Source organism: Oncorhynchus keta, chromosome 20 (assembly GCF_023373465.1).
Source record: "Oncorhynchus keta strain PuntledgeMale-10-30-2019 chromosome 20, Oket_V2, whole genome shotgun sequence".
Taxonomy (NCBI): domain Eukaryota; kingdom Metazoa; phylum Chordata; class Actinopteri; order Salmoniformes; family Salmonidae; genus Oncorhynchus; species Oncorhynchus keta.
The window spans coordinates 1,199,756-1,226,030 of record NC_068440.1 but is presented as its reverse complement, the minus strand read 5'-3'; the positions used below and the strand labels follow the sequence as shown (position 1 = coordinate 1,226,030).

General features: G+C 42.2%; 1 protein-coding gene across 3 annotated transcripts; it reads right to left on the bottom strand.

Moving 5' to 3' along the window:
- Nucleotides 1-1,485: 1,485 nt before the first annotated feature.
- On the bottom strand, nucleotides 1,486-26,262 carry LOC118399123 (ceramide synthase 2-like). Of its 3 annotated transcripts, XM_035794932.2 has the most exons (12): nucleotides 25,030-25,636; nucleotides 18,306-18,387; nucleotides 16,450-16,632; nucleotides 16,055-16,172; nucleotides 14,275-14,393; nucleotides 13,712-13,769; nucleotides 13,553-13,603; nucleotides 13,113-13,205; nucleotides 11,650-11,778; nucleotides 11,228-11,334; nucleotides 10,770-10,923; nucleotides 1,486-3,404 (listed from the first exon to the last, which is right to left on the bottom strand). In XM_035794932.2, the coding sequence occupies exons 3-12, from the start codon at nucleotides 16,629-16,631 to the stop codon at nucleotides 3,246-3,248; spliced, it is 1,170 nt and encodes a 389-aa protein (XP_035650825.1). In that variant the 5' UTR covers nucleotide 16,632; nucleotides 18,306-18,387; nucleotides 25,030-25,636; the 3' UTR covers nucleotides 1,486-3,245. The 3 variants fall into 3 exon arrangements, with proteins under 3 accessions (XP_035650825.1, XP_035650827.1, XP_035650824.1); XM_035794934.2 differs by lacking the exons at nucleotides 18,306-18,387; nucleotides 25,030-25,636 and adding an exon at nucleotides 26,089-26,262; XM_035794931.2 differs by lacking the exon at nucleotides 18,306-18,387 and having other exon boundaries at nucleotides 25,030-25,634.
- Nucleotides 26,263-26,275: the final 13 nt, after the last annotated feature.

The window sequence follows — 26,275 nt, the reverse complement described above, 5'->3', positions numbered from 1 at the left end:
TATCTAGTTTCATTGACATATATGGATAAGAAACAATATCAAAACAATATTCTTCAATAGTCCAACCACTATCTTTTGGCTAGATCGGCATCTACTCAATTTGTCACTCAAATGCTGACAAGCGTTTCATACTTGACTATACCATTGTTAGGCAGGCCTAGCCTAAGGATCCAATACGTGTCTTACCTGCCCCACTGACTCCTTAGCATTTATGTGCATACTTAATCCTTAGACTACTGGAGCCACCACCAACAGAGAAACATTACTCTTATCTTCAAAGGAACAGTAACGTTTGGTCATGCAAACAAACCCAGAATAACATGGCCAAAGGCATATTCATTAATTCCTCCATTCTAATTCAAATGTCTGAAATAGCCCAAATACAAATAAAGTAGGTAGAAAAGGGGCAGTAATGTTGGTGAATAAGTGACCTCGTCCCCAGGCTCAATTGCTTAGCATTTAGGTTCAACAGAAAAAAGAGAGCCAGCTGGAGGATGAGCTTAGTGAAAAAGATCATTTGATCCACAAACTGCATGGAGGACTAGTAAGAGAAGATTGGGAAGGCGGAGGCAGCAGTGATCCTTCACTAAAGATCACAGCTTATTTTATTGTCCTAATGTGGGCCAGCTACAGTCATGGGGGGGGGGTAATCACCTTAATTTGGAAGAATCTCAATTGCATACTCCTCACGGTCACGCTCCTTGCATCCTTCTCAAAAGCCTCTGGCTTTCTCTTCCTGAGGTACCTCCCCTCTGACCTTCTCTTCTCTTCAAATCAAATTGATTTATAAAGCCCTTCTTACATCAGCTGATATCTCAAAGTGCTGTACAGGAACCAAGCCTAAAACCCCAAACAGCAAGCAATGCAGGTGTAGAAGCACGGTGGCTAGGAAAAACTCCTTAGAAAAGCCAAAACCTAGGAAGAAACCTAGAGAGGAACCAGGCTATGAGGGGTGGCCAGTCCTCTTCTGGCTGTGCCGGGTGAAGATTAGAACAGAACATGGCCAAGATGTTGAAATGTTGGCAAATGACCAGCATGGTCAAATAATAATAATCACAGTAGTTGTCGAGGGTGCAGCAAGTCAGCACCTCAGGACTAAATGTCAGTTGGCTTTTCATAGCCGATCATTCAGAGTCTCTACCGCTCCTGCTGTCTCTAGAGTTGAAAACAGCAGGTCTGGGACAGGTAGCACGTCCGGTGAACAGGTCAGGGTTCCATAGCCGCAGGCAGAACAGTTGAAACTGGAGCAGCAGCACGGCTCTTCCAATGGGTTTTGAGAAGGATGTGACCCCCCAGCTGATATGACTGTAGCAGGACCGCATTAGGACAATGGAAGGGAAGTGACACTATAATTAGTACGAGGAATTAGGAATGGAACGCAGACGGGACCATTCAGTCATCTTACCTAATTTCTACGGTTTGTACTTTGCTTTGAATTAGAGACACAAAACTTATTCATAAAGGAATAATCACAGGAGACAACCATTAAATTCACAATAACCTTTATATCTTTGCAACGTGACAAAATAAGAAACTAGTTGGGGAGAAGCTTTTTCATTTTTTGGGAAAAGGGAGGGGTCATAGGGATAGGTCTTTGCGATAAGACATGAAGTGAAGGGGAACAAAGGACCTGTTACAGCACTGCAGGGAGATCATATGCATCCCAAATGGCACACCATTTGGGTCTAGTCAAATGTAGTGCACTATGTAGGTAGTAATAGGGTGTCATTTGGGACAAAAATAATCCATATTGGAGAGTTGAATAAAGAAAGATAGAGCAAGATGGTAGACAGGAAATTAAAAAGAGACATGGTGAGAGATTTTATATATATATATATTCTTTTACACGTAACATAAGGCACAGGCAAAACTAAAACATACTTTGGTGTCCATTTTATTTTAAAAACTTTATGAATTGAACCAAACGCTTTACAAAGAAATGGAAGAGGACTCCATGAAGATGAAATAAATAGGAAATGAAAACTGTAGTGTAATTGTATACCCCAATCATAATCCAACTCACTGTATGGCCTGGACGGTCATTTTGCTATGTTGTATTGGGTCTATGCTGACCCATAACTGAAACCCATAAAGTGCCTCTTTGGATGAATGGGCAGAAAAAAAACAGATTTTAATGAATATATTCTCCTCCAGTCTGGTTGAATTAAGTGTTGGACTGGTTTGGGTAAGTTGGACCATTTCTCTGAAATGTGTCTGGATAAATGACTGGACTTTTTAAATAAAACAAATAAAACAAAATCAAATCTGACAACTAAAAAGTTATTTTCAAAACATGAACATTTAAAAAGTATTATTTCAAGCTGTATGCTTTCTGCTCCCCAAGAGCCATTGCATTTGGAGACCGGCATAAACTAAGACAAATATCCACACAATGCAAACCCAACTCGTCAGCTTTTAAACCATTAAAACAACTTAATTATTAAGCGCCATATTTTTTTTCAACAAAATCTTAAACCAAGAACATTAACAACAATGGCACATTCCAGGTTGAATAAGAATGCCATGGGAACAATAGTAGTGCCTGATCCAATAACAAAATGGCAGGGGCAAAAACCAATGACTAATTTTCCATTATCGCTACAGTATGCTTTAGTGGTCTGACATGGTGATTTGAACACTTCTACTGACCTGTACCATGCTGTGGTCATTAAGAGCACCTCATCTCTCTTGGCAGTTTTAAGTGTTGGCACATTGCATGTCATTTACCGCAGTGTGTCATTATTTGGGAAGGGTGTCAGTGTACTGAGAAGGCAGCATTTGAACAGTCAAGTTTAAGTCTAGCAATACTCAAGAGCGGGGACCCAGAACCCAGTTTGGGGAAACCCTGCCTTAGTGAATGATTTGCAATGTAAGGACTCAGAACAGTAAGAAATAGAGGGGGATGGATAGAAATGATAGGGAATAACAGTTTGTTGCTAAGGCACTGGACAGCTCAGACCATGCACACAGTTTTTTACTGTGTGTTTTGGTCCATTGCAGTCTTTCCTGAACTCTCCCCTCCCTCCTTCAACTAGTGTGATCTACAGAGCAGTGAAACCCATCTGGGCCCTGTAAGGAGTGTGATCTTTAGCATTATTTGTGTATATATCATTCAGCGGTGTGTGCGTGTGTTTGTGTGTGGCTTTTCCACCATCCATTCTGCCATACTTTGGCCTCATGGCCTGGGCCACATGGGAGTTGTTCTTCCCCATTCCTGACACATCCTCCTTGGTCTCTGTAACAAATCACTCCATTTTGCTGTGGTGGTGGTTGTTGTTAAGCACTGTGTGGCCATTGCCATTCTGCACAAAGCCATTTTTTGTTTTCTCCCTTTTCTCATGGTCATCATCCTCCTCGTCTGACTCAGTCTCTTCCCTGTCGCTCCTCTCATCCTCAACGATATCCTGATGGGAGAGAGAGAGAGTACATTTAGGTAATTTTGTAAAATGTAGGTCAAATTAAGTTGAGGCTGCAGAGGCAACTTTTCTGGACCCCGCTTCCTAGCAGCTGGAGGTCCCGGGGCTTCTTCTGCGCATGTGCAGGACTCGACTTTGCGCATATTCTCTGAACGTCCATGCAGCATCTGCATACCAACCAATCAGCTTCATGGGGATATGTATTTAGATCGTCAAGTTAAAGGCTACTTTGAAACTGTAGACTACAAGTCAACCACAACATTTGTACAATCTACATGAGTCATTGTATTTTAGAAAGACCTGTCGCTCCGTAAACATGCCTGGGCGAGAATAAATTATACTAGCAAGTAGGACCGACCCCATTTAGTCGACAGGTCGATTGTTTGATCGATAGGCTTTTGGTCGACCAAGATTTTAGTTGAGCAGTGGCAAATTTATATATATATTTAAAACATTTATTGCACACAAGACACTGGTCTGATTCACACCTGTCTCCGCCTGTCAATCAGACAGGCGGAGGCCGTGGGGAAGGCACACCAGTAGTACATTTACCATGAATTCCCATCATTTCTACAATGTTTGGTTACGGCAATTTCTGTTAATATATTGTATGCATTATTACAACAATCTTACCATTGCAGGAGTGGACACGTTGTTTGCAGAGTGCACAACCTAAGCTACACTTGTGAGAAGTGGTTTATTTCATTCCATTTAAGAGTTGTCAATTTGTGGTCCTTCTGTGGCTCAGTTGGTAGAGCATGGCGCTTGTAACGCCAGGGTAGTGGGTTCGATTCCCGGGACCACCCATACGTAGAATGTATGCACACATGACTAAGTCGCTTTGGATAAAAGCGTCTGCTAAATGGCATATATATATATATTCATTGTCTTTTGTTTGGAGCGCTCCTGTCAATTTTGAGTAAGGACACACACCTGATTTGACTGGAGACTGGAGTGTCGGCCTTCTCGCCCGCTCCAATTTCACTCCAGTAGCACTCACTTCACCAGCACAGGTCATGACCGCCCCAGCATGCATTTGTAGTCTACTTGTGTGCTGCTAATAGCTCCATGCCTTAGCTACTGTCATGGAGTTCGCTAAATATTTTCATAATAAAACACACAGGTGCTAAAAGGTGACTTACAAAGATGAGGACCAACAGCAAGAGAGGGAGTGCATTGATGTCGTGTCCACAACTAAAGAATCATTGTGGAATCTGAAAAAGACACATATCCTGAAAGCAGCATGGCGTACTTACTACATGCACATGCTAAAAGAAAGGAACAAGGCGGGTAGATCACCAAGTGTGTCATTGTAGCAACATATGTAGAAACAAGAAATCAGATCTCTTAAATGTGTCATTCATTTTTGGTCTATTATATTTACAATAGGCCAAAATTTATTTTGGACCAATAGGCCCTGCATATTCCCACGTTCAAGCTTTCCATTTTGGTTGGGTTATTTTGCCTAAAAACCGTCAGGCCTACCTATACAAAAATAAAATAAACAACTCTACATCTCTGACCAGCCTGGTAAGAGTGGCCAAAAGGGTGTTGAACATCCCCAGTGGCTCTGCAGGTGTGGAGAGGATATTCTCTGCTGCTGACCTGCTCTCCAGGGACCATCACATGAGCCAGACTGGCCAAACTAGTGTTTCTAAAAATGAATTCAAAAGTCATTTTTCATTTAATTTGTATTTCCTTATAAGTCACAGCCTATTAGCACAATTTATAGACTATAATCATTTAATACAACAAAATGTTTAAATGCAGAGTGCCCTATGTCCCTACCAGCCAATTGTGTCGCACTCAAAAATGCTTCAAAGTATTTTGTTGTAGGCTATAGCCTTGAAATAAAGCCAAAATAATTCATTTTAGTTCCTTCTTTAGGCTCCCTGTCTGGCTCCTGACCTATTTAATATTACATGTAGTTATCTTTTTCAAATTATTTTTATTCAAATCCATACGGTTTGGTTTAAATGCTTCAAAACCAAATGGTAGCTCCAGGTAGTCACAAAAATAGATGGGTGCAGTTTATTTTTATTTTTACGGTGAGCGCGGAGTGGTTTTTAGCAGAGCGGTTGGAAAGGAGCTTGTGCACAGCTCCACGAAGCGGGATTTCCAACATTACAACTCAGCTCACATGCTCCGCTCACTCAGACACATCAGCAATGGAATAATTATACAGACAAAGTAGCCCTACTAAACAACACCATGTAGACAGACAAAAACAACCATATTAGCCTCAGCAAAGTCTAAAGGAAATAACTAGATTGAACAATAAGAAGACCGTGTCCACTTTTTTGGTCAGTGGCATTAAGAGGAAAGGAAGAGCGGCCCTCAGTTTCTTGCGGTCTCCCCCCGCTGAGACTGACCAGAGGCAGGTGCCATCAACCCAGTAAAATAAAAACAAGCAAATGATAATAATTTATGCTCACTCAGCCGTGCCTCACAAGCAAAACAACAACTGATCTATTACCAATGTGATCATGTAGCCTACCTCCAATGTTGAAATATATCAAACAAAAATGGTCTGAGGAGAACAATGCATTGGCAGGGCAATTCAAGCATAGCCAACATATGGTGGTAATCTATTGGGCCTAAAGCCTACTGAACAAACCCATTGCTCCAGTAATGTTTTTAATAGGTTAATGTTGCATAGACTTAACATTATTTATTTTAAACACGTCAAAAACACGTTTTATCTGAGCGGTAGAACTCAGCTTGCCGTTTGACTCAAAAAATGATCTTGACTCATAAAAGGTTGGTGACCACAGTCTTTATATCCACCAACCAATTAAAGTAGGTCAACCACTAGAGGGATATTTTAAACCTACAAATTCAAGTTTTATGTTTGTGCCGTTGTGTGCCAACATTGCATTGACGCATCCTTGACTAGGCTACTAGCACCAACCAGGGGTGAAAGTAAGGCGGAATGGCAAAATAAATAGTGTGTGTGGGGGGGTAGAAAACAGAAGAAAACATGACTGGTTGTGTTTATGCCATAACAAAAGGTAATACGTTTTTTTTAAAAGTCGCAGTGCCTTTAAAAATTATTAACATCCCTTGACTTATTCCACATTGTTGTTACAGCCTGAATTATACATTGAATAAATATTGGGTAAGTCTAAGCGCTTTGCCCACAAAATGTACAATATTTGCACATAATTATTTTTTTAATTCTTCAAGCTCGGTCAAATTGGTTGTTGATCATTGCTAGACAGCAATTTTCAAGTCTTGCCGTAGATTTTCAAGCCAAAACTGTAACTAGGCCACTCAGGAACATTCAATGCCATCTTGGTAAGCAACTCCAGTGTATATTTGGCCTTGTGTTTAAGGATATTGTCCTGCTTAAAGGTGAATTTGTCACCCAGTGCATGTTGGAAAGCAGACTAAACCAGGTTTTCCTCTTGGATTTAGCCTGTGATTAGCTCAATTCCTTTTCACCCCCCCCCCCCCAAAAAAAATGATGGGTATGCTATGGGTATGCTGACGACAAGCATACCCATAGCATGATGCAGCCACCACCATTCTTGAAAATATGAAGAGCGGTACTCAGTGATGTGTTATTTTGGATTTGTCACAAACATAACGCTTTGTATTCATGACAAAGTTGATTTCTTTGCCACATTTGTTTGCAGTCTTACTTTAGTGCCTTAATGTAAACAGTCTTCAGTCTTTTAGGTTAGTATTGTGGAGTAACTACAACAGGGATGGGCAACTGGGGGCCTTTTTGTAGGCCCATGGACCAATTAAAATAACGTTTTTTTTTTTTTAAGATTGGTATGTTAGTCTAGCGTCCAACTATCTAAACTTGTAGTGAGCATGGTAAAATTACCGAACAGGGTGGGGTCCATTGATCATCAGTTATCATATTAAAAACCGCACCTTATTGCAAAATGTGTAGAATTGCAGGACATCAGCTGTAAAACTGATATTTTGTTCTCTGGCCCATGACAAAACTTTTACAATTGCATCAAACTTGCTTCAAAACAAACATTTTCTCTTTGCCCCATGGCAAAATGTGCAGAATTGCAGGAAATTAAGTTTAGAATTTTTTTTGTGTATCTTTGCTGTCAAGAAAATGTTTTGCTTGCAAGGTGGTGGTGGGCCACTGCGGCCACTCTTCATGAGTTCTGTTCTTTTGTGGAACCCACCCCCATCAAAGTTGCCCATCCCTGAACTACAATGTCGTTTATCCATCCTCAGTTGTTTTCTGCTATCACAGCCATTAAACTCTTATTGATTTAAATCCCTGTGCGGCTTCTTTCCTCCGGTAATTGAGGTAGGAAGGATGCCTGTATCTTTGTTGAGATTTTTATTTATTTTTTTACTCAACTACCAATAGGTGCCCTTCTTTGCAAGGCATTGGAAACCCTCCCTGGTATTTGTGGTTGAATCTGGGTGTGAAATCAGGGACCTTACAGATAATTTTGTGTGTGGGGCGGCAGGGTAAGCCTAGTGGTTAGAGTGTTGGACTAGTAACCGGAAGGTTGCAAGTTCAAACCCCCGAGCTGACAAGAATCTGTCGTTCTGCCCCTGAAGAGGCAGTGAACCAACTGTTCCTAGGCCGTCATTGAAAATAAGAATTTGTTCTTAACTGATCTTGCCTAGTTAAAGGTAAAATAAATAAAAAAAGAGATGAGGTAGCTATGGAAAAATTTTAAACTATTATTACATGTCTTTGGTCTTTTCTGCAAGTCCCGTACGGACTCGGGAGAGCCGAAGGTCAAGAGCCGCACATCCTCTGAAACACAACCCAACCAAGCTGCAATTGCTCCTTGACACAATGCCCACTTAACCCTGAAGCCAACCGCACCAATGTGTTGCACCTGGCCCCCCACAGGAGTTGCTAGTGCGCGATGGGACAAGGACATCCCTGCCGACCAAACCCTCCCCTAACCCGGACGATGCTGGAACAATTGTGCGCTGCCCCATGGGTCTCCCGGTCGTGGCCAGCTGCGACAGAGCCTGGACTCAAACCCAGAATCTCTAGTGGCACAGCTAACACCGTGATGCAGTGCCTTAGACCACTGAGCCACTCAGGAGGCCTAAACACTATTATTGCACATAGAGTGAGATAACATAAGGGGTTGAATACTTATTGAATTTGTAAAAATGTCCAAAAACATAATTCCACTGACATTATGGGGTATTGTGTGTAGGCCAGTGACCCAACATTCAGAATTGTATCCATTTTAAAATTCACAACAAAATGTGGAAAAAGTCAGGGTGGGAATACTTTCTGAAGGCACTGTATATACACCCCCCCTCTCTCTTTTACACCGCTACTACTCGCTGTTATCATCTATGCACAGTCACGGTAATAACTCTACCTACATGTACATATTACCTCAGGTTACCCCGACTAACCGGTGCCCCCGCACATTGTCTCTGTACCGGTACCCCCCCGCACATAGTGTCGCTATTGTTATTTTACTGCTGTTCTTTAATTACTTGTTACTTTTACTTCTTATTCGTATTTTATATTTTTAAACTGCATTGTTGGTTAGGGCCTCATAAGTAAGCATTTCACTGTAAGGTCTGATGTATTCGGCGCATGTGACTAATAAAATTGTATTCAATTTGTTTTATTTGATAAATGCTTCATGAGCTTAGTTAAACTGTGTTGTGTCAGAATCAGAATCCTTTAGGTAACATTGATAAATAAGATGTTTTATTCATGTTCATAAGCATGCTTATGTGGGTAAAGTTACTTGGGGCCCAGAGAGGGGAGAGGTCAGGTTAGTCTTATCTGTGAATGTGTCTGTAACTATTCCTAAACCATGTGAAGGGATGGTGTGATTAATGGGGAACCAGTTAGGTGGCTCCACAATGTCTGTGTGCCAGTCACTCCTCTCATTAGATCTTGTCCAGGAGGGGTTGTAGTTTTGATGGGAGTATCTAGAATTGACAATTGCTATATGCCATTGGCTGAGGTAATGTTTAGGTCCTAAGTGGTACCAAGAACGAGATAAGAACTTTGTTTAAGGGGACCAAACTGAACAATAATTTATAGCTAATGCTATAAATTATGGGATACTCCTTTTTCTCTGTGTAATGTTCCTAAGATCTGTTATGTCATGTAAGTTTAGATGGGTGTGTCTTGGCTATCAATTATACCAAGAACTGTTTTGTAAGCACTCTCAGATAATTCATTTATAGACACTGAATTGATCTGAGAGTCACAGGGCTATGGTGAAGCTCATATATAATTAAAGATGGGACTTTATAATATACTCTGACTTGTGTGTGGTTTGCTCTCTCATGATTTGGTAATACAGGAAATTTCCACGACAACTGTCCATACCACATTAGAACCCAAAATACAAGCTTATTTCACACCAATGTGTATAAGCAATCTAAATGTAAACAAACAGTATTAAACATGGTTAAAAAGCAAAACAATTATATCATGGATGGTCAGTCCTTGCATCCATAGCCCCGTCTATGAATTTAAGAGTGGCTACATTTCTCCAGGCCCATCCCTAAACTTTTTTACCAAACAGAGGCGGGGTGTCGCTTTGTTATTGTTTCAATGGAGGACTCTAGGTTTAAGTTAGCTAGGTAAGACAACCACATCAAAATAATTGTAAGTAAACGTTGAGTTTGAGTGGCGATGTCAAACAGTAGGTTTACATGTACAGTTGGGTGATAGAAAGTAGAGCAGTCCGGCTCAGAACAGTTTGACATAGGGGTGGGGTTTCCCCAGACACAGATTAATCCTCACCCTGGACTAAAAAGCACATTCAAAGGAAATTCTCCATTGAGTTTGCTTTTCAGTCCTTAGGGGCATTAGGGTTTTCTAAAGCTAGCCAGCTTCAGTTAGCTTCATATTCCAGAGCCCTATATTACGTACGTAGTTTGAGCACCTTTTTCTCCACTCCCATCGATAAAATAATTTGCACAAGTTTGACTATACGTGAAGATTCAAATGCATTCTGTCATTACTAAATGTGCAATGTGCTAGGTATTTTTAACGACTATATTTGAACACAAAAAAAACATTTGGCTAATAAAATATTTAATAAGTTGTCTTACTCAAATTAAGGTGATGATGATGATGATGCAACCTTTGCGAAAGGTAATATGACGCAGCTCAAGACATTTCATTCAGGATAAATAGAGTTAGCCCTGAGTTAACCTGCCCGGGAGCAGATTAGTTCTGAAGTATTCGTTGCCATAGAAATGTACCTGGCTAAAAGGTGAGCCACGTTCGTAGTACCGGTTACCACCGAGTTGTACGCAGTTACCTTGCTAACTCCTCAAACCACATACGTAGTATAGGGGCTCTGGACTAGGCTCAATCTCTGTCCAGGAAACCACCTTATAGTGATTAGGTTTGGGAATACATACATTTCCAGGTAGGAACTTGATGGCCATGCGCAGGATGAGGCCAGCCCAGAAGATGTGCAGACACTGCAGCACAAACAACAGCCCGTTGAAGAAGTAGAACCCAAAGAAAGGGGGATAGAGGGTCAATGGGTACACCCACGTAGTATGTATGATCCTGGGGGAAGAAACAGACAGATCCAGTCAATACGGATCTACATTAGCAGTCAAAATGATTTTTGACAAAGACTTAAGCAAATCACTAGAATGCATTGCATCCTGTATCACTGACAGAAAATAATACTTCACACATACAGAGGCAGTTTCCCAGGCACAGGTTAAACCTAGTCCTGGACTAAAAAGCAAGCTCAAGGTAAAAGCTCAGTTGAAAAGGCTTCTTAGTCCAGGATTGGGCGTAATATGTGTCCGGGAAACTGCCTCTAGGAGGCAGATGAGTGTCATCCAAGATCTGAGCGTCTTACCAGAAGGGGAGTATGACAAGGCGGGTAAGGATGAACACAGCTGCAAACAGGATGAAGATGTAGTTGCAGGTCTTTCTCCATCCTGCATAGTTGAACATCTTTGCTGACTTAAAAGGAACAGAAAAAAAATTAAGGAAAAATAAATAAATAACAAATATGGTTGCGGTTTCCTATATTCTCCTCTAGATGGCAGGCTTAACAGTATGACCAGTTCTGTGAGTAGAAATTCTATATGCACCATTTATTATTATGATGATAATACAATGACTTTCTGTATAGAAATAACACTCGCTCTTCTATACTTATCATGGAATGGATATACTTTCTTTAGGATTGTAATGGTGAAATAGCTGGATGCCTTTTTGCTTGACATTGTATTGCATTGTTGGGGAAATCAGATTGGGTATGGCGGAGGGCTGTACCTCCAGTAGGTAGTCTGAGGCATCGTGCACCAGCATGATCAAAGTCCCGGCACGGATGTAGTTGACCAACCACGAAAAACTGATCAACAGAATAGTGGCCACGTGGTGAACAATCTGCTCCTTAAAATCCTTGAAGAGAGCGAGAGAGGGGGAGTTTGTCAGTTATGCAAATGTTTAGTTTACTTTCTGCACTGCACATCAGCTTCAGTCATAACAGAGGTGGTGGTAGTTCCTTTTAAAATCTTGTTGAAACTGGTTCTGATGGATATGGCACCACCATGGTCGTGACATTCCTCGCTCGTAACTTGATCATCGAGTTTCTTTTGGATGCGTCGTTCTGAACTACAGTTATTTTAAATTAGAGCTTTAACACTGTGGAATATCAGCAAAACGTTCAAAGATTTAAATGTCTGGAGGGACACCTAAGCTACGGTTACAGACACCTGGTTTCAACACCGAGTCATGTAGGTCTCAAATGTTTCCAATGATCCAGGTTTTTTCGACAAAGTCAATGTCACGAAAATGTGTCATGGAAACGGCAGCTATAGGAGAAATTATCATTTTTCTAATCTGTTCGACAGGGGTTGATTTTTCTTTCGTCTAACTTTCTTCGTGACAAATTGGAAACTGTTTTCAAATAAATTCTGATTAGGGAATCATTTTGAAGGTGGGCCTATGCATGGCACGTGGTTATAAAGCGTCACCACATTTCATTCTAAATGCCTACTGTTTGCTCAATTTTAAAAAATGCAACTATAAAAATAAATGTTTCTTTGCAGGACAAAGACTGTCTTGACTTTCAAGAATGCCTGAATGGCTTTGCCTTGCTTTTCTGGTTGGCTGGATGCAAGTTTCACCAGCCAATATCTCAGCTTTAGTCATACAGGCTGACGCTGATTTATTAATGTGCAATTTTCATAAATGGAAACACTGAGTGCATGTAGCCATGTGCACTTTACAATTACAACTCAACTAAAAACCCTACAAAAAAAACAAAACTGAACAAAAGACAAAACAAGCCCAATTTGGAATTCCACTGCAATTACAGCTAACTTAATGACACCATTGTTTTGGATCGGCCCCATTATTTCATTGTGTCTGTCAAATCAACCGACAAACAGGACTGGATTTCAGACAAGTCTGCTAAGTGTTTTGAAGAGTTGCCCCCTTTCATTTGGACTCGCCGGCTGGAAAATAAATACGTCTGGAGAACATGGTCAATCAGTCTCCACTGCCATACCTTTCCACAGTGTGCCGGTCACACATTAACCCACAGATTCCCTAGACAAAATAACACCCCTCCCTCCATAACTTAGTTGTGATTCCTTAACTGACATTTGCCAAGATATATGGTTAGCTGTCTTTTATCGCTCTCTCTGCCCTCTTGACAACCATCTCTCCTGTTACCACTGTAATGGTACTGAGTGTAAATTGTCGATGTTTCTGAATTAGGCTCCACTTACTTTGCGCTTGACATCCGTTGCCACACTGAATAGTAGCGAGATGTAGAATCCCAACTCAATCATGTAGTACCAGTACTGAGAAGGCAGCAGTGGCTATAAGAGGGAAGAACAAACATTGAATCTAAAAACTATGGTATTTAGCAGACACTTCTAAAGCTACTTAAAGTATATTGCATGCTTACATTTTCATAACATTCATAAAAGGTATCTAGAAATACCAAACTGGAATCTTCAATCAGGCAGCTCATTGAATTTGATAAACAAGCATCATGTACTGGGAACCTTTGAACAATCATTTGCTTGTGACTCTCCCATATTGTGGCAGACACTGACTTTGTAAAGATTTTAAACCAACTAAACATTTTAAAACCAATTCAAATTTAGAGACCAACAGTCTTATAGAAAAGCGGGTGAAAAAAGGTGGCACAGAATGAACATACCAGTGTGGGGAAGCCATTCCACATCTCCTCCATGTCATAGAACCATGGTTTCTAGGAAGAGATTTCAGTGTCAAACACAAAATGGCACACGCAAATGTATAAAACATTACAAAGCATTGCTCGAGAAAATATATGCCAACAGTAAATTGTGATACTCACATCAATTAGGGCACCCAGGCCAGCAATGAAAGCAAGAACGTAAAAGGTAAATCTCCAACTGTAAGAGAACGCACAGCAACCTCAAAAACCCCATTTGAACAGAACACAATTTCACACAGCTCACAACAATTTCACATAACAGATCGCCAATAAACTATGGCTCCTTCAAGACAAAGTAAAACATAAGCTACAACTGCCTGTAAAACTATACAAGGGAGATTATATTTCGATCAGGTGAATAAGACTCACGTCAAATCACGGTAAAGACAATAGGAGGTACTTTTACAGAAGGGACATAACATGTTACACAGTAGAAATACGCCCACATCGGAAATAAATAAATAAAAGGTTGTTTAATTCATTAAAATGTGGGCAAGTGCAAGTTCCATTCAACCATGTTAATCTGCTCCGCTACTATTCATTTCAGTTAGAGGTACTATACTTTCTTTGCTAAAACAATTGATTTCAACCATATTCAATACAGAAATGAGTGTAGCCTCTGACTGTATAACCACAGACAGAAAAATAAAGCTTGTGGGTTTGCACTTGGCTGCTAAGGGTACCAGGCTTCCCGGAACTTCTTGATCTGGCTCGGCCGTTCCTGGTTCCTCCGCCGTCGGAACCACCTCTGGACCTGCCGCACCGAGCAGGCCGACTGTTTAGTTAACTCCTCCACTGAACTCTGACAGAGAGAAACGAGGGTTAAGAGCAATATACACTTAAATTAAAGGGATAATCCACCCCCCCTCAAAACAAATACAAACATGAAACTCCTGTCAATTTGGTGAAGGCCTATGTTTCATTAGTGTACCAACGCAGTGGCTTTGTGGTTAGTGTCTGCCCTGAGATCTTAAAGTTGGGAGTCCAGACTGCAAATAAGGGGTAAGGCCCTGAACTAGACTAACGTCCTGTTCAGGGGGTGAACTTGTACATCAAGCTGCCTTACGCTACAGAAACAGGCTCTTATGAGTCATTCCAGATCACACAATGACTTAACCTCTATGTGGTCCTTCCTGATTTCCTGTGAAATCAGGAAATCCTGTAGGAACGTGTCATAGCTACCTGGTTCACGCTTTAAAAATAATTACCTGCACTCCAGATCGCCAAATCAGCCAATAGATGGTATGGGTGGGTATACTTGACGATATGAACGGATGGATGTGTTCTTGACGTGACGAAGTACATAATATATTTCGCTTAGATGTGCTCAATCTAAACAGTGTCCCAAATGATTCAACTCAGGGTTTGTTCGTAAAGTCACTGTGGAGTGCCCGAGTGTGCTCAGAGTGCGCTCTGGGCGTTCGTAAATTCAGAGGGTTGTCAGATTGTCCAGTAGGGTTGATCTGAGCGTTCTGACCTCACAACGGCAGTCAAGCATCTAAGCTAACTTACTGAAGTTGTCTAGATTGCTAGCTACTTCCAGACACGAATGAGAGAACACCTCCCTCTGACCATTTTACACACCTTAGCCGAGCTGGTTAGGTTGTCTACATGTTATCTAGAGCATTGTTGACTAACTGTGCTGCTGGCAACAATTATTTTTTGTTGTTGTTGTTGCCAACAACGTTGACTGACACCCATCGTATTCAACGAGTGTTGCGCGTTTGCAAATTCCTCAGGTATTCTGCTCCCTGGCACACTCAGACGAGAATGCTCTGAAACCGGAGTTGATAGCCAGAGTGAATTTACGAATGCACCCTCAGTTTCTCCAAGTACCATCTTGCAATGCGCCGTGTGCGTCTGTGGGAAACGGCTGTTGTTGCCATAGCAATGTACTCTGCACTCGTTTGTTCAAGGGATTTTACAGCTAGCTAGCTACTTCACCTACTGATATTGACTTTGGTATTATTGTGTGTAGTGTAGCTACGTTTGCTAACGAGCTTGCCAACCAGCCCAGAGAGAGCCATGTTTTGTATTCGACCTCAACTGCAGATTTCCAATGACTTTCACATTGCTACCAGCCTTGTTATAACAACAAAATGTGTTCACAAAGAAACATTGTTTTTACATATTAGTGTTATTTAACACAGTTAATCATAGAAATTAATGGTTTGGGGTGGATTATCCCTTTAAAATCTTATGCACAACTGTCTCCTTCAATTATTGTTTTACTGTAAAGTGTGCTGCGATTTTGAATGCACTTTAAATAATGGTTGATTTAACGTAGTAATCGTGCATGGATTTGACTAAGGAGTTGTGCAGTGTTTGTGTGAGCTATTATTGAACTGTGTGGTCATTTGGATTTGGTCAGTGGAACTGTATGGTAGTTTACTACATGTAGGATTAGGAAGGTGTTGGCGTTTGACCCCAGTATGTAGCATTACAGTTATGCTGTGCAATTACCTGTGAGGGGAACTTTGATGCATTGCAGAAATAGTATTCCAGTGTGGTGTTGGGAGCAGCTCTGACACGCGGTTTCTCCCTCACTCTAAGTAAAGAGGCAAGTTGAACGGCCACGGTCCTGGATAGTCAGAGGAAGCAAAGGAGGAGAGGAAAGTGTTGTAGGGACTGTAAATCAGTTATGATGGTTGTAGTGAACACAAGTCAACAAGGCTAGATGAACAGGAAAACGAGATTTGAGCAATACTGGTTAAAAACAACAGCAAACTAATGGAACATAGCAAGGCCATTGCAAAATGAGGAGGGGCAGGTAATGACAGCCTATTCCCTTGGAATAGGGGGTTCCTACTTCTGACCAAGGCCCAAAGGATTCTTGGTCTTGGGCCTGGAGTACTGACCTCTCAAATATCTGTCGTATAATCAGGAAGCATACTGCGATGGGGAAGATGACCCAGAGATCCCTTCCTTTAGCGAAGACTTGGCCATCCCGGTCCTTGAGGTTGGCCCAACCCAGGCCCGCTGGGAACCACAACCGGTCCTGCCAGATCCAGTCACTAAGCACTCTAAGCCAGGTCAGCATTCTGAGAAAGAAAGAAAGACTCAGACAAAGGGGTAAAGGGACAAGGCTTTTTTGGTGTCAGGTACAGTCTGACGTCAAGACATTTTTGTTAGATAACATACCAAAATAACATCCAAAACGGTTCAAGTAAAGGAAAGCTGCCTCAAATATTTGTACGGAATTTATTGTTGTGTTAGTGAATTTAAAATGTGGGGGTGTAATGCCAAATGGTGTCCCCCTGCCAAAAAAGTATCCCCCCCGGCTTCAAAATGGTAATTGATGATTTCTAGCTTCTGTTGCTAGGGCTGTTACTAGAACTTGCAAAATTCTGACCAGATTACGTAATGAACCAAAGCGTCCGTTGCTATGCTGGTTGCTTGGCTCTCGTAGCGGTCCGGAAGGATGGAGGACGCGGGGAGTTCTAGTTCCATTTCGCCTCAGTCCGCGCAAAATTATTACCCCAGAATTGCTCTCCAAGGACGGTTGGTGTTTTTAACGGTGACAACATGCCTACTACCTGCTGCTTCAAAGGATCGAAAAGACGGGAAAGAGAACACTTTCTTAAACATACATGTCTTTATAAGAAAATATTGTTAAAGAGGAATAAATCATTTAAGCTGTTTTTAGACTGACGTTGTTAGCTAGTGTACTTATTTACCTCAGCCTGCCTAGTCAGCTAGCCAGCTAGCAAGCCAGACAGTTTTATTTAGCTAACGTTAGCTAGCTAGCTACTGTTTAAATATCATTAGGTGAAAGAGGATTACTATTTGCATACATAACTTTTATGCGATAATTTGTGATGTGATTATTATGTCATGTTGATCTTGGTGTGCTGGTGCATCCATCCATATTTGCATAGTCACTCAGCCATGAAAACATGAGCGAGCTGGTGACACTTAATACACTGACAACCTTATCTGACCCATCAACATTTCCAACAATGCATTGGCCTGGTTTATAAGAATGTATAACACAATCTACAGATGCTTCAAACACCTACTGCAGGACTTCCTGACATTCCCCAGATGAATCCATTAGCGTTCTGAATACAAGCTTTGACAGTGCAGAGCAGCTGTTGTGGCATAGATGCAGCCATTGATACTAGTTGAGTGGGCAAGATGCTGTGTAGGTTTAATTACAACACAGGCAATGCGATATGCTGTGAAAGACTCAAAGCCACTATGACATCACTGCTACTGTCATTACTGGCAGGTTTACTCGTTTTGTTAGAAATGGCGTGTTAACAAGAGGGCCTGATTCTCATTTTACTGAGGCACCTTTGTGTCTTAAGTCTGTCAGAGGGCAAGAGGCCAGCATGACAAGACTACCCGCTTGGTTATTTTAGAACACACACCGACTGTGACACTGATAGTTGTGCAAAGCCAGATCATCAAATTAATGCAGAGAGAGAGCAGATCTGTGCCCAACATCACACTTTTTACACAATCCTAGGCACAGGAGATGCCTTGTGTTTTTTTTTTTTTTTTTTGAGGGGGGTTATTTTCACTTACGATGACAGTTCTTGGTACAAAAGGGTTTAACAGTATTCACATAGGGAAGCCTCAGTGCCAGCTACACTAGAGAGATGCTCCGAACAAACCAGTCACTGTGTGACACCCAGTGCCCGTCTCCTGTCTGTTGATTGATTGTTTAACAGGGACTGCATGCATGGACTTTGAACACTCCTATGCTTACTGTGAATTAATAGGGATGTGGCGCTCTGGTGCCTGCCTTTGTTTGCACAGGAGGAAGGACCATTCTTGCAGTTCAGAGGAAGCTGGATTTCAAAAAAATAATAGAAAAAAATTAAACAGTAGAGTATGTATGGGAAACATACTGACAATAGTATGCCACTAAATTAATTGATGGAGTAGTTGGTCAGTATAGCACGCATATGCATGGTGTTTGTCACATTTGCTTAAAACAGCAGATCCTGGAATCTCCTTTACCCTCCAGGTGACTTATGAACTTACTTAAAGGACATGGAGGGAAACTTCACAAATAACACCGTAGTCAGAGGGTGAAATGAGATGAATTGATTGAATACAGAGTAGACTGTCATCACCCCGGAGAGGAAACAATGGTGTGTGCTTTTTGTGGCCTGTGATTTTAATGCAGGGAAACTGAAATCCATGTAACCTCATTTTTACCAGCATGTCACCTGTGCAACTGGAGGCGACAAAACTCTTGAACACCTTTACTCCACACACAAGGCTCTCCCTCACCCTCCCTTCGGCAAATCTGACCATAACGCCATCCTCCTGATTCCTGCTTATAAGCAAACAGGAAGTACCAGTGATGCACTCAATACAGAAGTGGTCAGATGAAGCGGATGCTAAGCTACAGAACTGTAGAGTCACAGTGGGGAGGACAGGAAATGGAGGGCAGACCACGCCCCCTCCACAGGACTATAGTGGAGCGGGTCGACAGCTTCAAGTTCCTCATTGTCCACATGACTAAGGAATTAACATGGTCCACACACACCAACAACAACAACAATGCCTTTTCCCACCCAGGAGACTGAAAAGATTTGGCATGGGTACTGAGAGCCTCAAAAAGTTCTACAGCTGCACCATTGAGAGCATCTTGAATGGCTACATCACCGCTTGGTATGGAAATTGCTTGGCATCCGACCGCAAAGCACTACAGAGGGTAGTGCGTACAGCCCAGTACATCACTGGGGCCGAGCTCTGCCATCTAGGACCTCTATACCAGGCGGTGTATGAGGAAGACCCTAAAAACAGTCAGACTCCTGCCATCCAAGTCTTTGACTGTTCTCTACTACTGCACGACAAGCAGTACCGATTCACCAACTCTGGAACCTGAACAGCTTCTATCCCCAAGCCATAAGACTGCTAAATAGTTAACCAAATAGCTACCATACTATCTGCATTGACAAGCTAATCACATACGCTGCTGCTTATTATCTATATTGTTGCCTAGTCACTTTACTCCCACCTATATATACATACCTACCTCAATTACCTCGTACCCCTGCACATCAACTCGGTACTGGTACTCTGTGTATATAGCCATGTTACAGTTACTCATTATGTATTTATTCCTTATGTTATCTTTATTATTGTTGTCTCTGCATTGTTGGGAAGGGCCCGTAAGTAAGCATTTCACTGTTAGTCTACACCTGTGGTTTACAAAGCATGTGACAAATACAATTTGATTGGATTTTGATTGTGGCCTGCAATGTGGGATGTTCCTGCAATTGGGCTTTCCTACACCTGTAGGAACACGCCCCCTCAAGCATCCCAATGTGGGCATCTTCATGCTCGTGTTCAAAATAACTGCTCAGTGAAAATTACTTTTAAGTTAATATTCTGTTAACTCACATCCAAATAATGTTGTTGACCCATCCTATACTTGTATGTGGCCAAAGCATAAATTGGGAGAAAAAAAACCCCACCTCAAACTTGTATCTCAGCCCTTTTCAAAAATGCTTCCTATTTCCTCTTAGAAAATGATGTAATCTCCCCTAGGAAGGTGAGCTGTCCAATCAGTCTACTTGCACAAATACATAAAAAAAAAAAATTATATATATATAAAAAAAAATCACCTTTATTTAACCAGGTAGGCCAGTTGACAACAAGTTCTCATTTACATCTGCGACCTGGCCAAGATAAAGCAAAGCAGGGCAACAAAAACAACAGAGTAACGCATTCATTAACACGGTACTTAATTTTTGTTTATCTGTCGGCCCCAGCCTCGAACTTAGGCCGTGTGTAGCTAACTGACACTCTACCCATTCATCGCCATCTACCCATGTTGTGGTCTTAGATGTTTACCCATTGTTGTCTTAGCCCTCCCAATCAACATTGGTGATTGCTTTATTCCTCCCTCTAATGTCAATATGCCTTGTATACCGTTGTTTAGGGTAGCTCTCATTGTTTTGTTTTACTGCGGAGCCCCTAGTCCTTTTCTACATGCCTCGGTTAGCTCCCTTGCCCCACCCCCCACACATGCTGAGACCGCACATAGCTTAACTGGCACCTCCAGAGATGCAGCCTCTCTCATCGTCACTCAATGCAGAGGTTTACCCCCACTGTACTCGCACCCTACCATGCCCTTGTATATGCATTATGCCCTGAATCTATCCTACCACGCCCAGAAGTCTGTTCCTTTTACTCTCTGTTCCGAACGCACTAGACGACCAGTTCTTATAGCCTTTAGCCGTACCCTTATCTTACTCCTCTGCTGTTCCTCTGGTGATGTAGAGGTTAACCCAGGCCCTGTGTGTCCCCAGGCGCTCTCATTTGTTGACTTCTGTAACCGGAAAAGCCTTGGGTTCATGCATGTTAGCATCAGAAGCCTCCTCCCTAAGTTTACATTATTCATTGCTTTAGCAAACTCTGCCAACCCTCATGTCCTGAATCCTGGCTTAGGAAGCCCACCAAAAATACTGACATTTCCATCCCCAACTACAACATTTCCCGTCAAGATAGAATTGCCAAAGGGGGAGGAGTTGCATTCTACTGTAGAGATGGACAGAACTCTGCAGGCTTACTATCCAGGTCTATGCCCAAACAGTTCGAAGTACTACTTTTAAAAATTAATCTCTCCAGAAATAAGTCTCACTGTTGCCCCCAGCTGTGCCCTGGACACCATATGTGAATTAATAGCCCCCATCTATCGTCAGAGTTGGTACAGTTAGGTGACCTAAACTGGGATATGCTTAACACCCCGGCCGTCCTGCAATCTAAGTTAGATGCCCTCAATCTCACACAAATTATCAAGGAACCTACCAGGTACAACCCCAAATTCATAAACATGGGCACCCTTATAGATATCATCCTGACCAACCTGCCCTCTAAATACACCTTTGCTGTTTTCAAACAGGATCTCAGCGATCACTGCCTCTGCCTGCGTCCATTATGGGTCCGCGGTCAAACGACCACTCCTCATCACTGTCAAACTCTCCCTAAAATACTTCTGTGAGCAGGCCTTTCTAAATCGACCTGGCCCGGGTATCCTGAAAGGATATTGACCTCACCCCATCAGTAGAGGATGCCTAGTTGTTCTTTAAAAGTGCCTTCCTCACAATCTTAAATAAGCAAGCCCCTTTTAACAAAATGTATAACTAAGAACAGATAAAGCCCTTGGTTAAATCCAGACTCGACTGCCCTTGACCAGCACAAAAACATCCTGTGGCGCACTGCACTAGCTTTGAATAGTCCCCGCGATATGGAACTTTTCAGGGATGTCTGTAACCAAAAAACAGTCAGTTACAAAAGCAAAGGCTACTAATTCCAAAAAGCTATGGGACACTAAAGTCCATGGAGAATAAGAGCACCTCTCAGCTGGCCACTGCACTGAAGCTCGGAAACACTGTCACCACCGATAAATCCACGATAATCGAGGATTTCAATAAGCATCTCTCCACAGCTGGCCACACTTTCCACTTGGCTACACCAACCGCAACCCCCACAGCAACTGACCCAAGCCCCCCCGCTTCTCGCACACATGACTGTAAGTCGCTTTGGATAAAAGCGTCTGCTAAATGGCATATATTATTATATTATTATTCTCCTTTACCCAAATCCAGACAGCTGATGTTCTGAAAGAGCTGTAAAATCTGGATCCCCACAAATCAGCTGGGCTAGACAATCTGGACCCTGTCTTCCTAAAATTATCCGCCGCCATTGTCGCAACCCCTATAACTAGTCTGTTCAACCTCTCTTTCATATCATCTGAGATTCCTAAAGATTGGAAAGCAGCCGCGGTCATCCCCCTCTTCAAAAGGGGGAGACATTCTAGACCCAAATTGTTACAGACCTATATCCATCCTGTCCTGCCTTTCTAAAGTGTTCGAAAGCCAAGTGAACAAACAGATCACTGACCATTTAGAATCCCACCGTACCTTCTCCGCTATGCAACCTGGTTTCCGAGCTGGTCATGAGCGTGGCTGAGGTGCACCCAAGTTCCTAAACGATGTCATAACCACCATCGATAAAATACAGTACTGTGCAGCCGTCGTCATTGACCTGGCCAAGGTCAATCAACGTATTCTTATCAGCAGACTCAAGAGCCTTGGTTTCTCTAATGAGTGCCTCGCCTGGCTCATTAACTACTTCTCAGATAGAGTTCAGTGTGTCAAATCGGAGGGCCTGTTGTCTGGACCTCTGGCAGTCTCTATGGGGGTGCCACAGGGTTCAATTCTCGGGCCGACTCTTTTCTCTGTATACATCAATGTCGTCGCACTTGCTGCGGGTGACTCTTTGATTCACCTCTACACAGACGACACAATTCTGGATACATCTGGCCCTTCTTTGGACACTGTGTTAATAAACCTTCAAAAAAGCTTCAATGCCATACAACAACACTCCTTCCGTGGCCTCCAATTGCTCTTAAAACGCTGGTAAAACTAAATGCATGCTCTTCAACCGATTGCTGCCCGCGCCCGCCCGCCTAGCATTACTACTCTGGAGAATTCTGACTTAGAATATGTGGACAACTATAAATACCTAGGTGTCTGGCTAGACTGTAAACTCTCCTTCCAGACTCATATTGAGCATCCCAAAATTCAATCTAGAAATCGGCTTCCTATTCCGCAACAAAGCATCTTTCACTCATGCTGCCATACACACCTTCGTAAAACTGACTATCCTGCCGATCCTGGACTTCGGCGATGTCATTTACAAATTAGCCTCCAACACTCTACTCAGCAAATTGGGTGCAGTCTATCACAGTGCCATCTGTTTTATCACCAAAGCCCCATATACTACCCACCATTGCAAACTGAATGCTCTCATTGGCTGGCCCTCAATACATATCCATCACCAAACCTACTGCCTCCAGGTCATCTATAAGTCTTCACTAGGTAAATCCCCGCTCACTGGTCACCATAGCAACACCCACCCGTAGCACACGCTCTAGCAGGTATATTGCACTGGTCATCCCCAAAGCCAACACTTCCTTTGGCCTCTGCCAATGACTGGAACAAATTGCAAAAATCACTGTAGTTGGAGACTTATCTCCCTCTCTAACTTTAAGCATCAGCTGTCAGAGCAGCTTACCGATGGCTGCAGCTGTACACAGACAATCTGTAAATAGCCCATCCAACCAACTACCTACCTCATCCCCATATGTTTTTTTCTGCTCTTTTGCACACCAGTATTTCTACTTGCACATCCTCATCTGCACATATATCACTCCAGTGTTAATTTCTAAACTGTAACTATTTCACCACTATGGCATATTTATTGCCTTACCTCCTTACTTCATTTGTTCATACTGTATACATAATTTCTATTGTGTTATTGACTGTACATTTGTTTATCCCGTGTGTTGTTTTTGCCGCACTGCTTTGCTTTAACTTGGCCAGGTAGCAGAACTTGTTCTCAACTGGCCTACCTGCTTAAATAAAAGGTGAAAAAAAAACATGTACAGTCAATAACAGTAGAAAAGGAAAATAGAAAAATATATGTACAGTGTGTGCAAATGTAGAAAGTGAAATATTTGTTTTATTAAGTAATGATAAAATATTGCACATGAATTATACCACAATGATACCACAAAGCAGAGATGCTAAAAAAAGTGTTGCCCGTGCTACAGACATCATATAAGGCCGAGTGCACTACTTCTGTGAATACTTTTTCAATTATAATTGTTTTATTCTGATCTTTCAGGGGGTGCTGCAGCACCCCTCCTTCCCGCAGCTATGGTCCTAGCTAGCTAGCTACCTACCTACAGGTGTTGCCCCTGAAGGCGGGGGCGAAGGTCACCGTCTACCTGTGTCCTAACTAATTAGCTACTGGTGTAGCCCGCTGCCTCCCGCCAGCTACTGTACCGGAGTCCTAGCTTAAAAATTGACCAATAGAATTGGACCCAATAAAGAGGGGTTCCTGCGAATGAAGGAACGCTCCGAATTGCGGGCCGCAATCACACCCTTCTAAACATTTCCGGTAACTTTCCTTAGGGTGTGGGACCTTTTACGTTTCATCATATGTAGGTTATAGCTCGTTATAGGCTATTTCCTACACAACCACAGTAAACCAAGGACGTCCAAAACATTCGTTTTCACGATTTTCTTCTTTCCAAACTGTTATTGTGCGATAGTTCGCGGCATTTCAAACCATGACCTTCATTTATCGCAGTGTTCCTAAACAAACATCACCACGAGATCAGCACATAGCCTATTCGGACAAACTCCAGTTGACATGAGTTTCTGTCATCCTGAATTATTTGAAAACATTCAAGTATATTTCTCTGTGTGGCAAGTGGGTGACAAGTTTGCGGAAAAGCCATTACAGGCGCGCATCTTCAGAGGACTAACTCTCAAAGGGACGGTGAATGTTAAAATACTAACAATGCGAGGTGAGTAGTCCAACTTAGTCTGTTTTAAAATCACAATGGCAAGAATTCAAACAAAACGTATCACATCTAGTTCCATATAACGGTGGGAACTTACCTCCGTTTTATCTTTCACGCAGGTAGGCCTATTCGCCGCAGTGTGAAAAGGCGGAAACTGGTATGTTGCTGTATGTCTCCTATAGAATAAGCAATTGAGCTCTATGCCGACGACGCCATCAACGATAATCCAAATTGATTATGAAAATTGGTTGGAGTCTGCATTGAAGATTATTATCCGGCCACTCGATCATCGCCAATTTTCTGCATTTTCGCGGAAAATGTGATGCTTCCCCTTGGTTTGTAGAACTTTCTCTCTTATGAAATACTTCTACTTTTTGTTGGGATGAGGGCCCGGGAACAGTTATTTTACATGCTCGGATCAATATGGCAGATGTTTGCCAGGAATCGGCGTCGGTTAGCCCGGTTTCTTATTTGGACAAACGGAATGGGAGTAGAGTAGGAGCACTGAGGTAAGGGTAGGAGTCGGGACAGTGGGCGTGGCAGGGATCAGACTATTTAAAGTGACGTTGTACGGCATGCGAAAACGCCTGGACTTGTTGGGACGCATCTGCCAAACCCTAGCACAGTCGACAGATGATCCTTTATGTTGACCAGATACTCTAGTGCCGGCTCTAACAATGAAAATACATTTCTTCAAAAATGGAAGGCAGTTGTCAAGGAGGCAAATTCAGGTGGGACCATGATAGCCAATGAGAAGGCAGATATGCGTGGGAACAGGCACACCGGTTTCCACTAATTACCACTAATTACCCCCCCAAAAAAAAAAAAAAAAAATTAATGAAAACAAACATTTGCTTTTTGGTCTTGGTTTAGGTTAGCAATGTCATTAAGGTTAAGTTTAAAATCACATTTTAAGTAGATACATTGTAGAAATGGGCGGGGTTTGACTAAATAGTGACTACCAGACAATTAAGTTTTTTTTTTCTCAAAGTTGCCAGGATGTCACGAGTCCGTACTAGTTATATCCATACACTCGTAACAACCGAATGATTGCGACATTTCTGTTCGATCAAATAAGTTTTAAAAACTAAGACATTACATTATTTTGTTAACCAAATTCAAAACTCATTGACCACCGTACAAATACTCATCTCACCGTGTGAGCAAAAACGAAAAATGCCACCTGCTGGAGAACAGATTTTGGGCCCAATTATCCGTCTCACATCTTCTCTTTCTTCTCTGCCACAGTTCAGTTTTGAGCCTTGGCTACATCAGATAGGAAGAGGCGAAGCGAGAGGTTTTACTCCGCCCAAAATCTATCGAAGAAAAATAAGGTAACGACG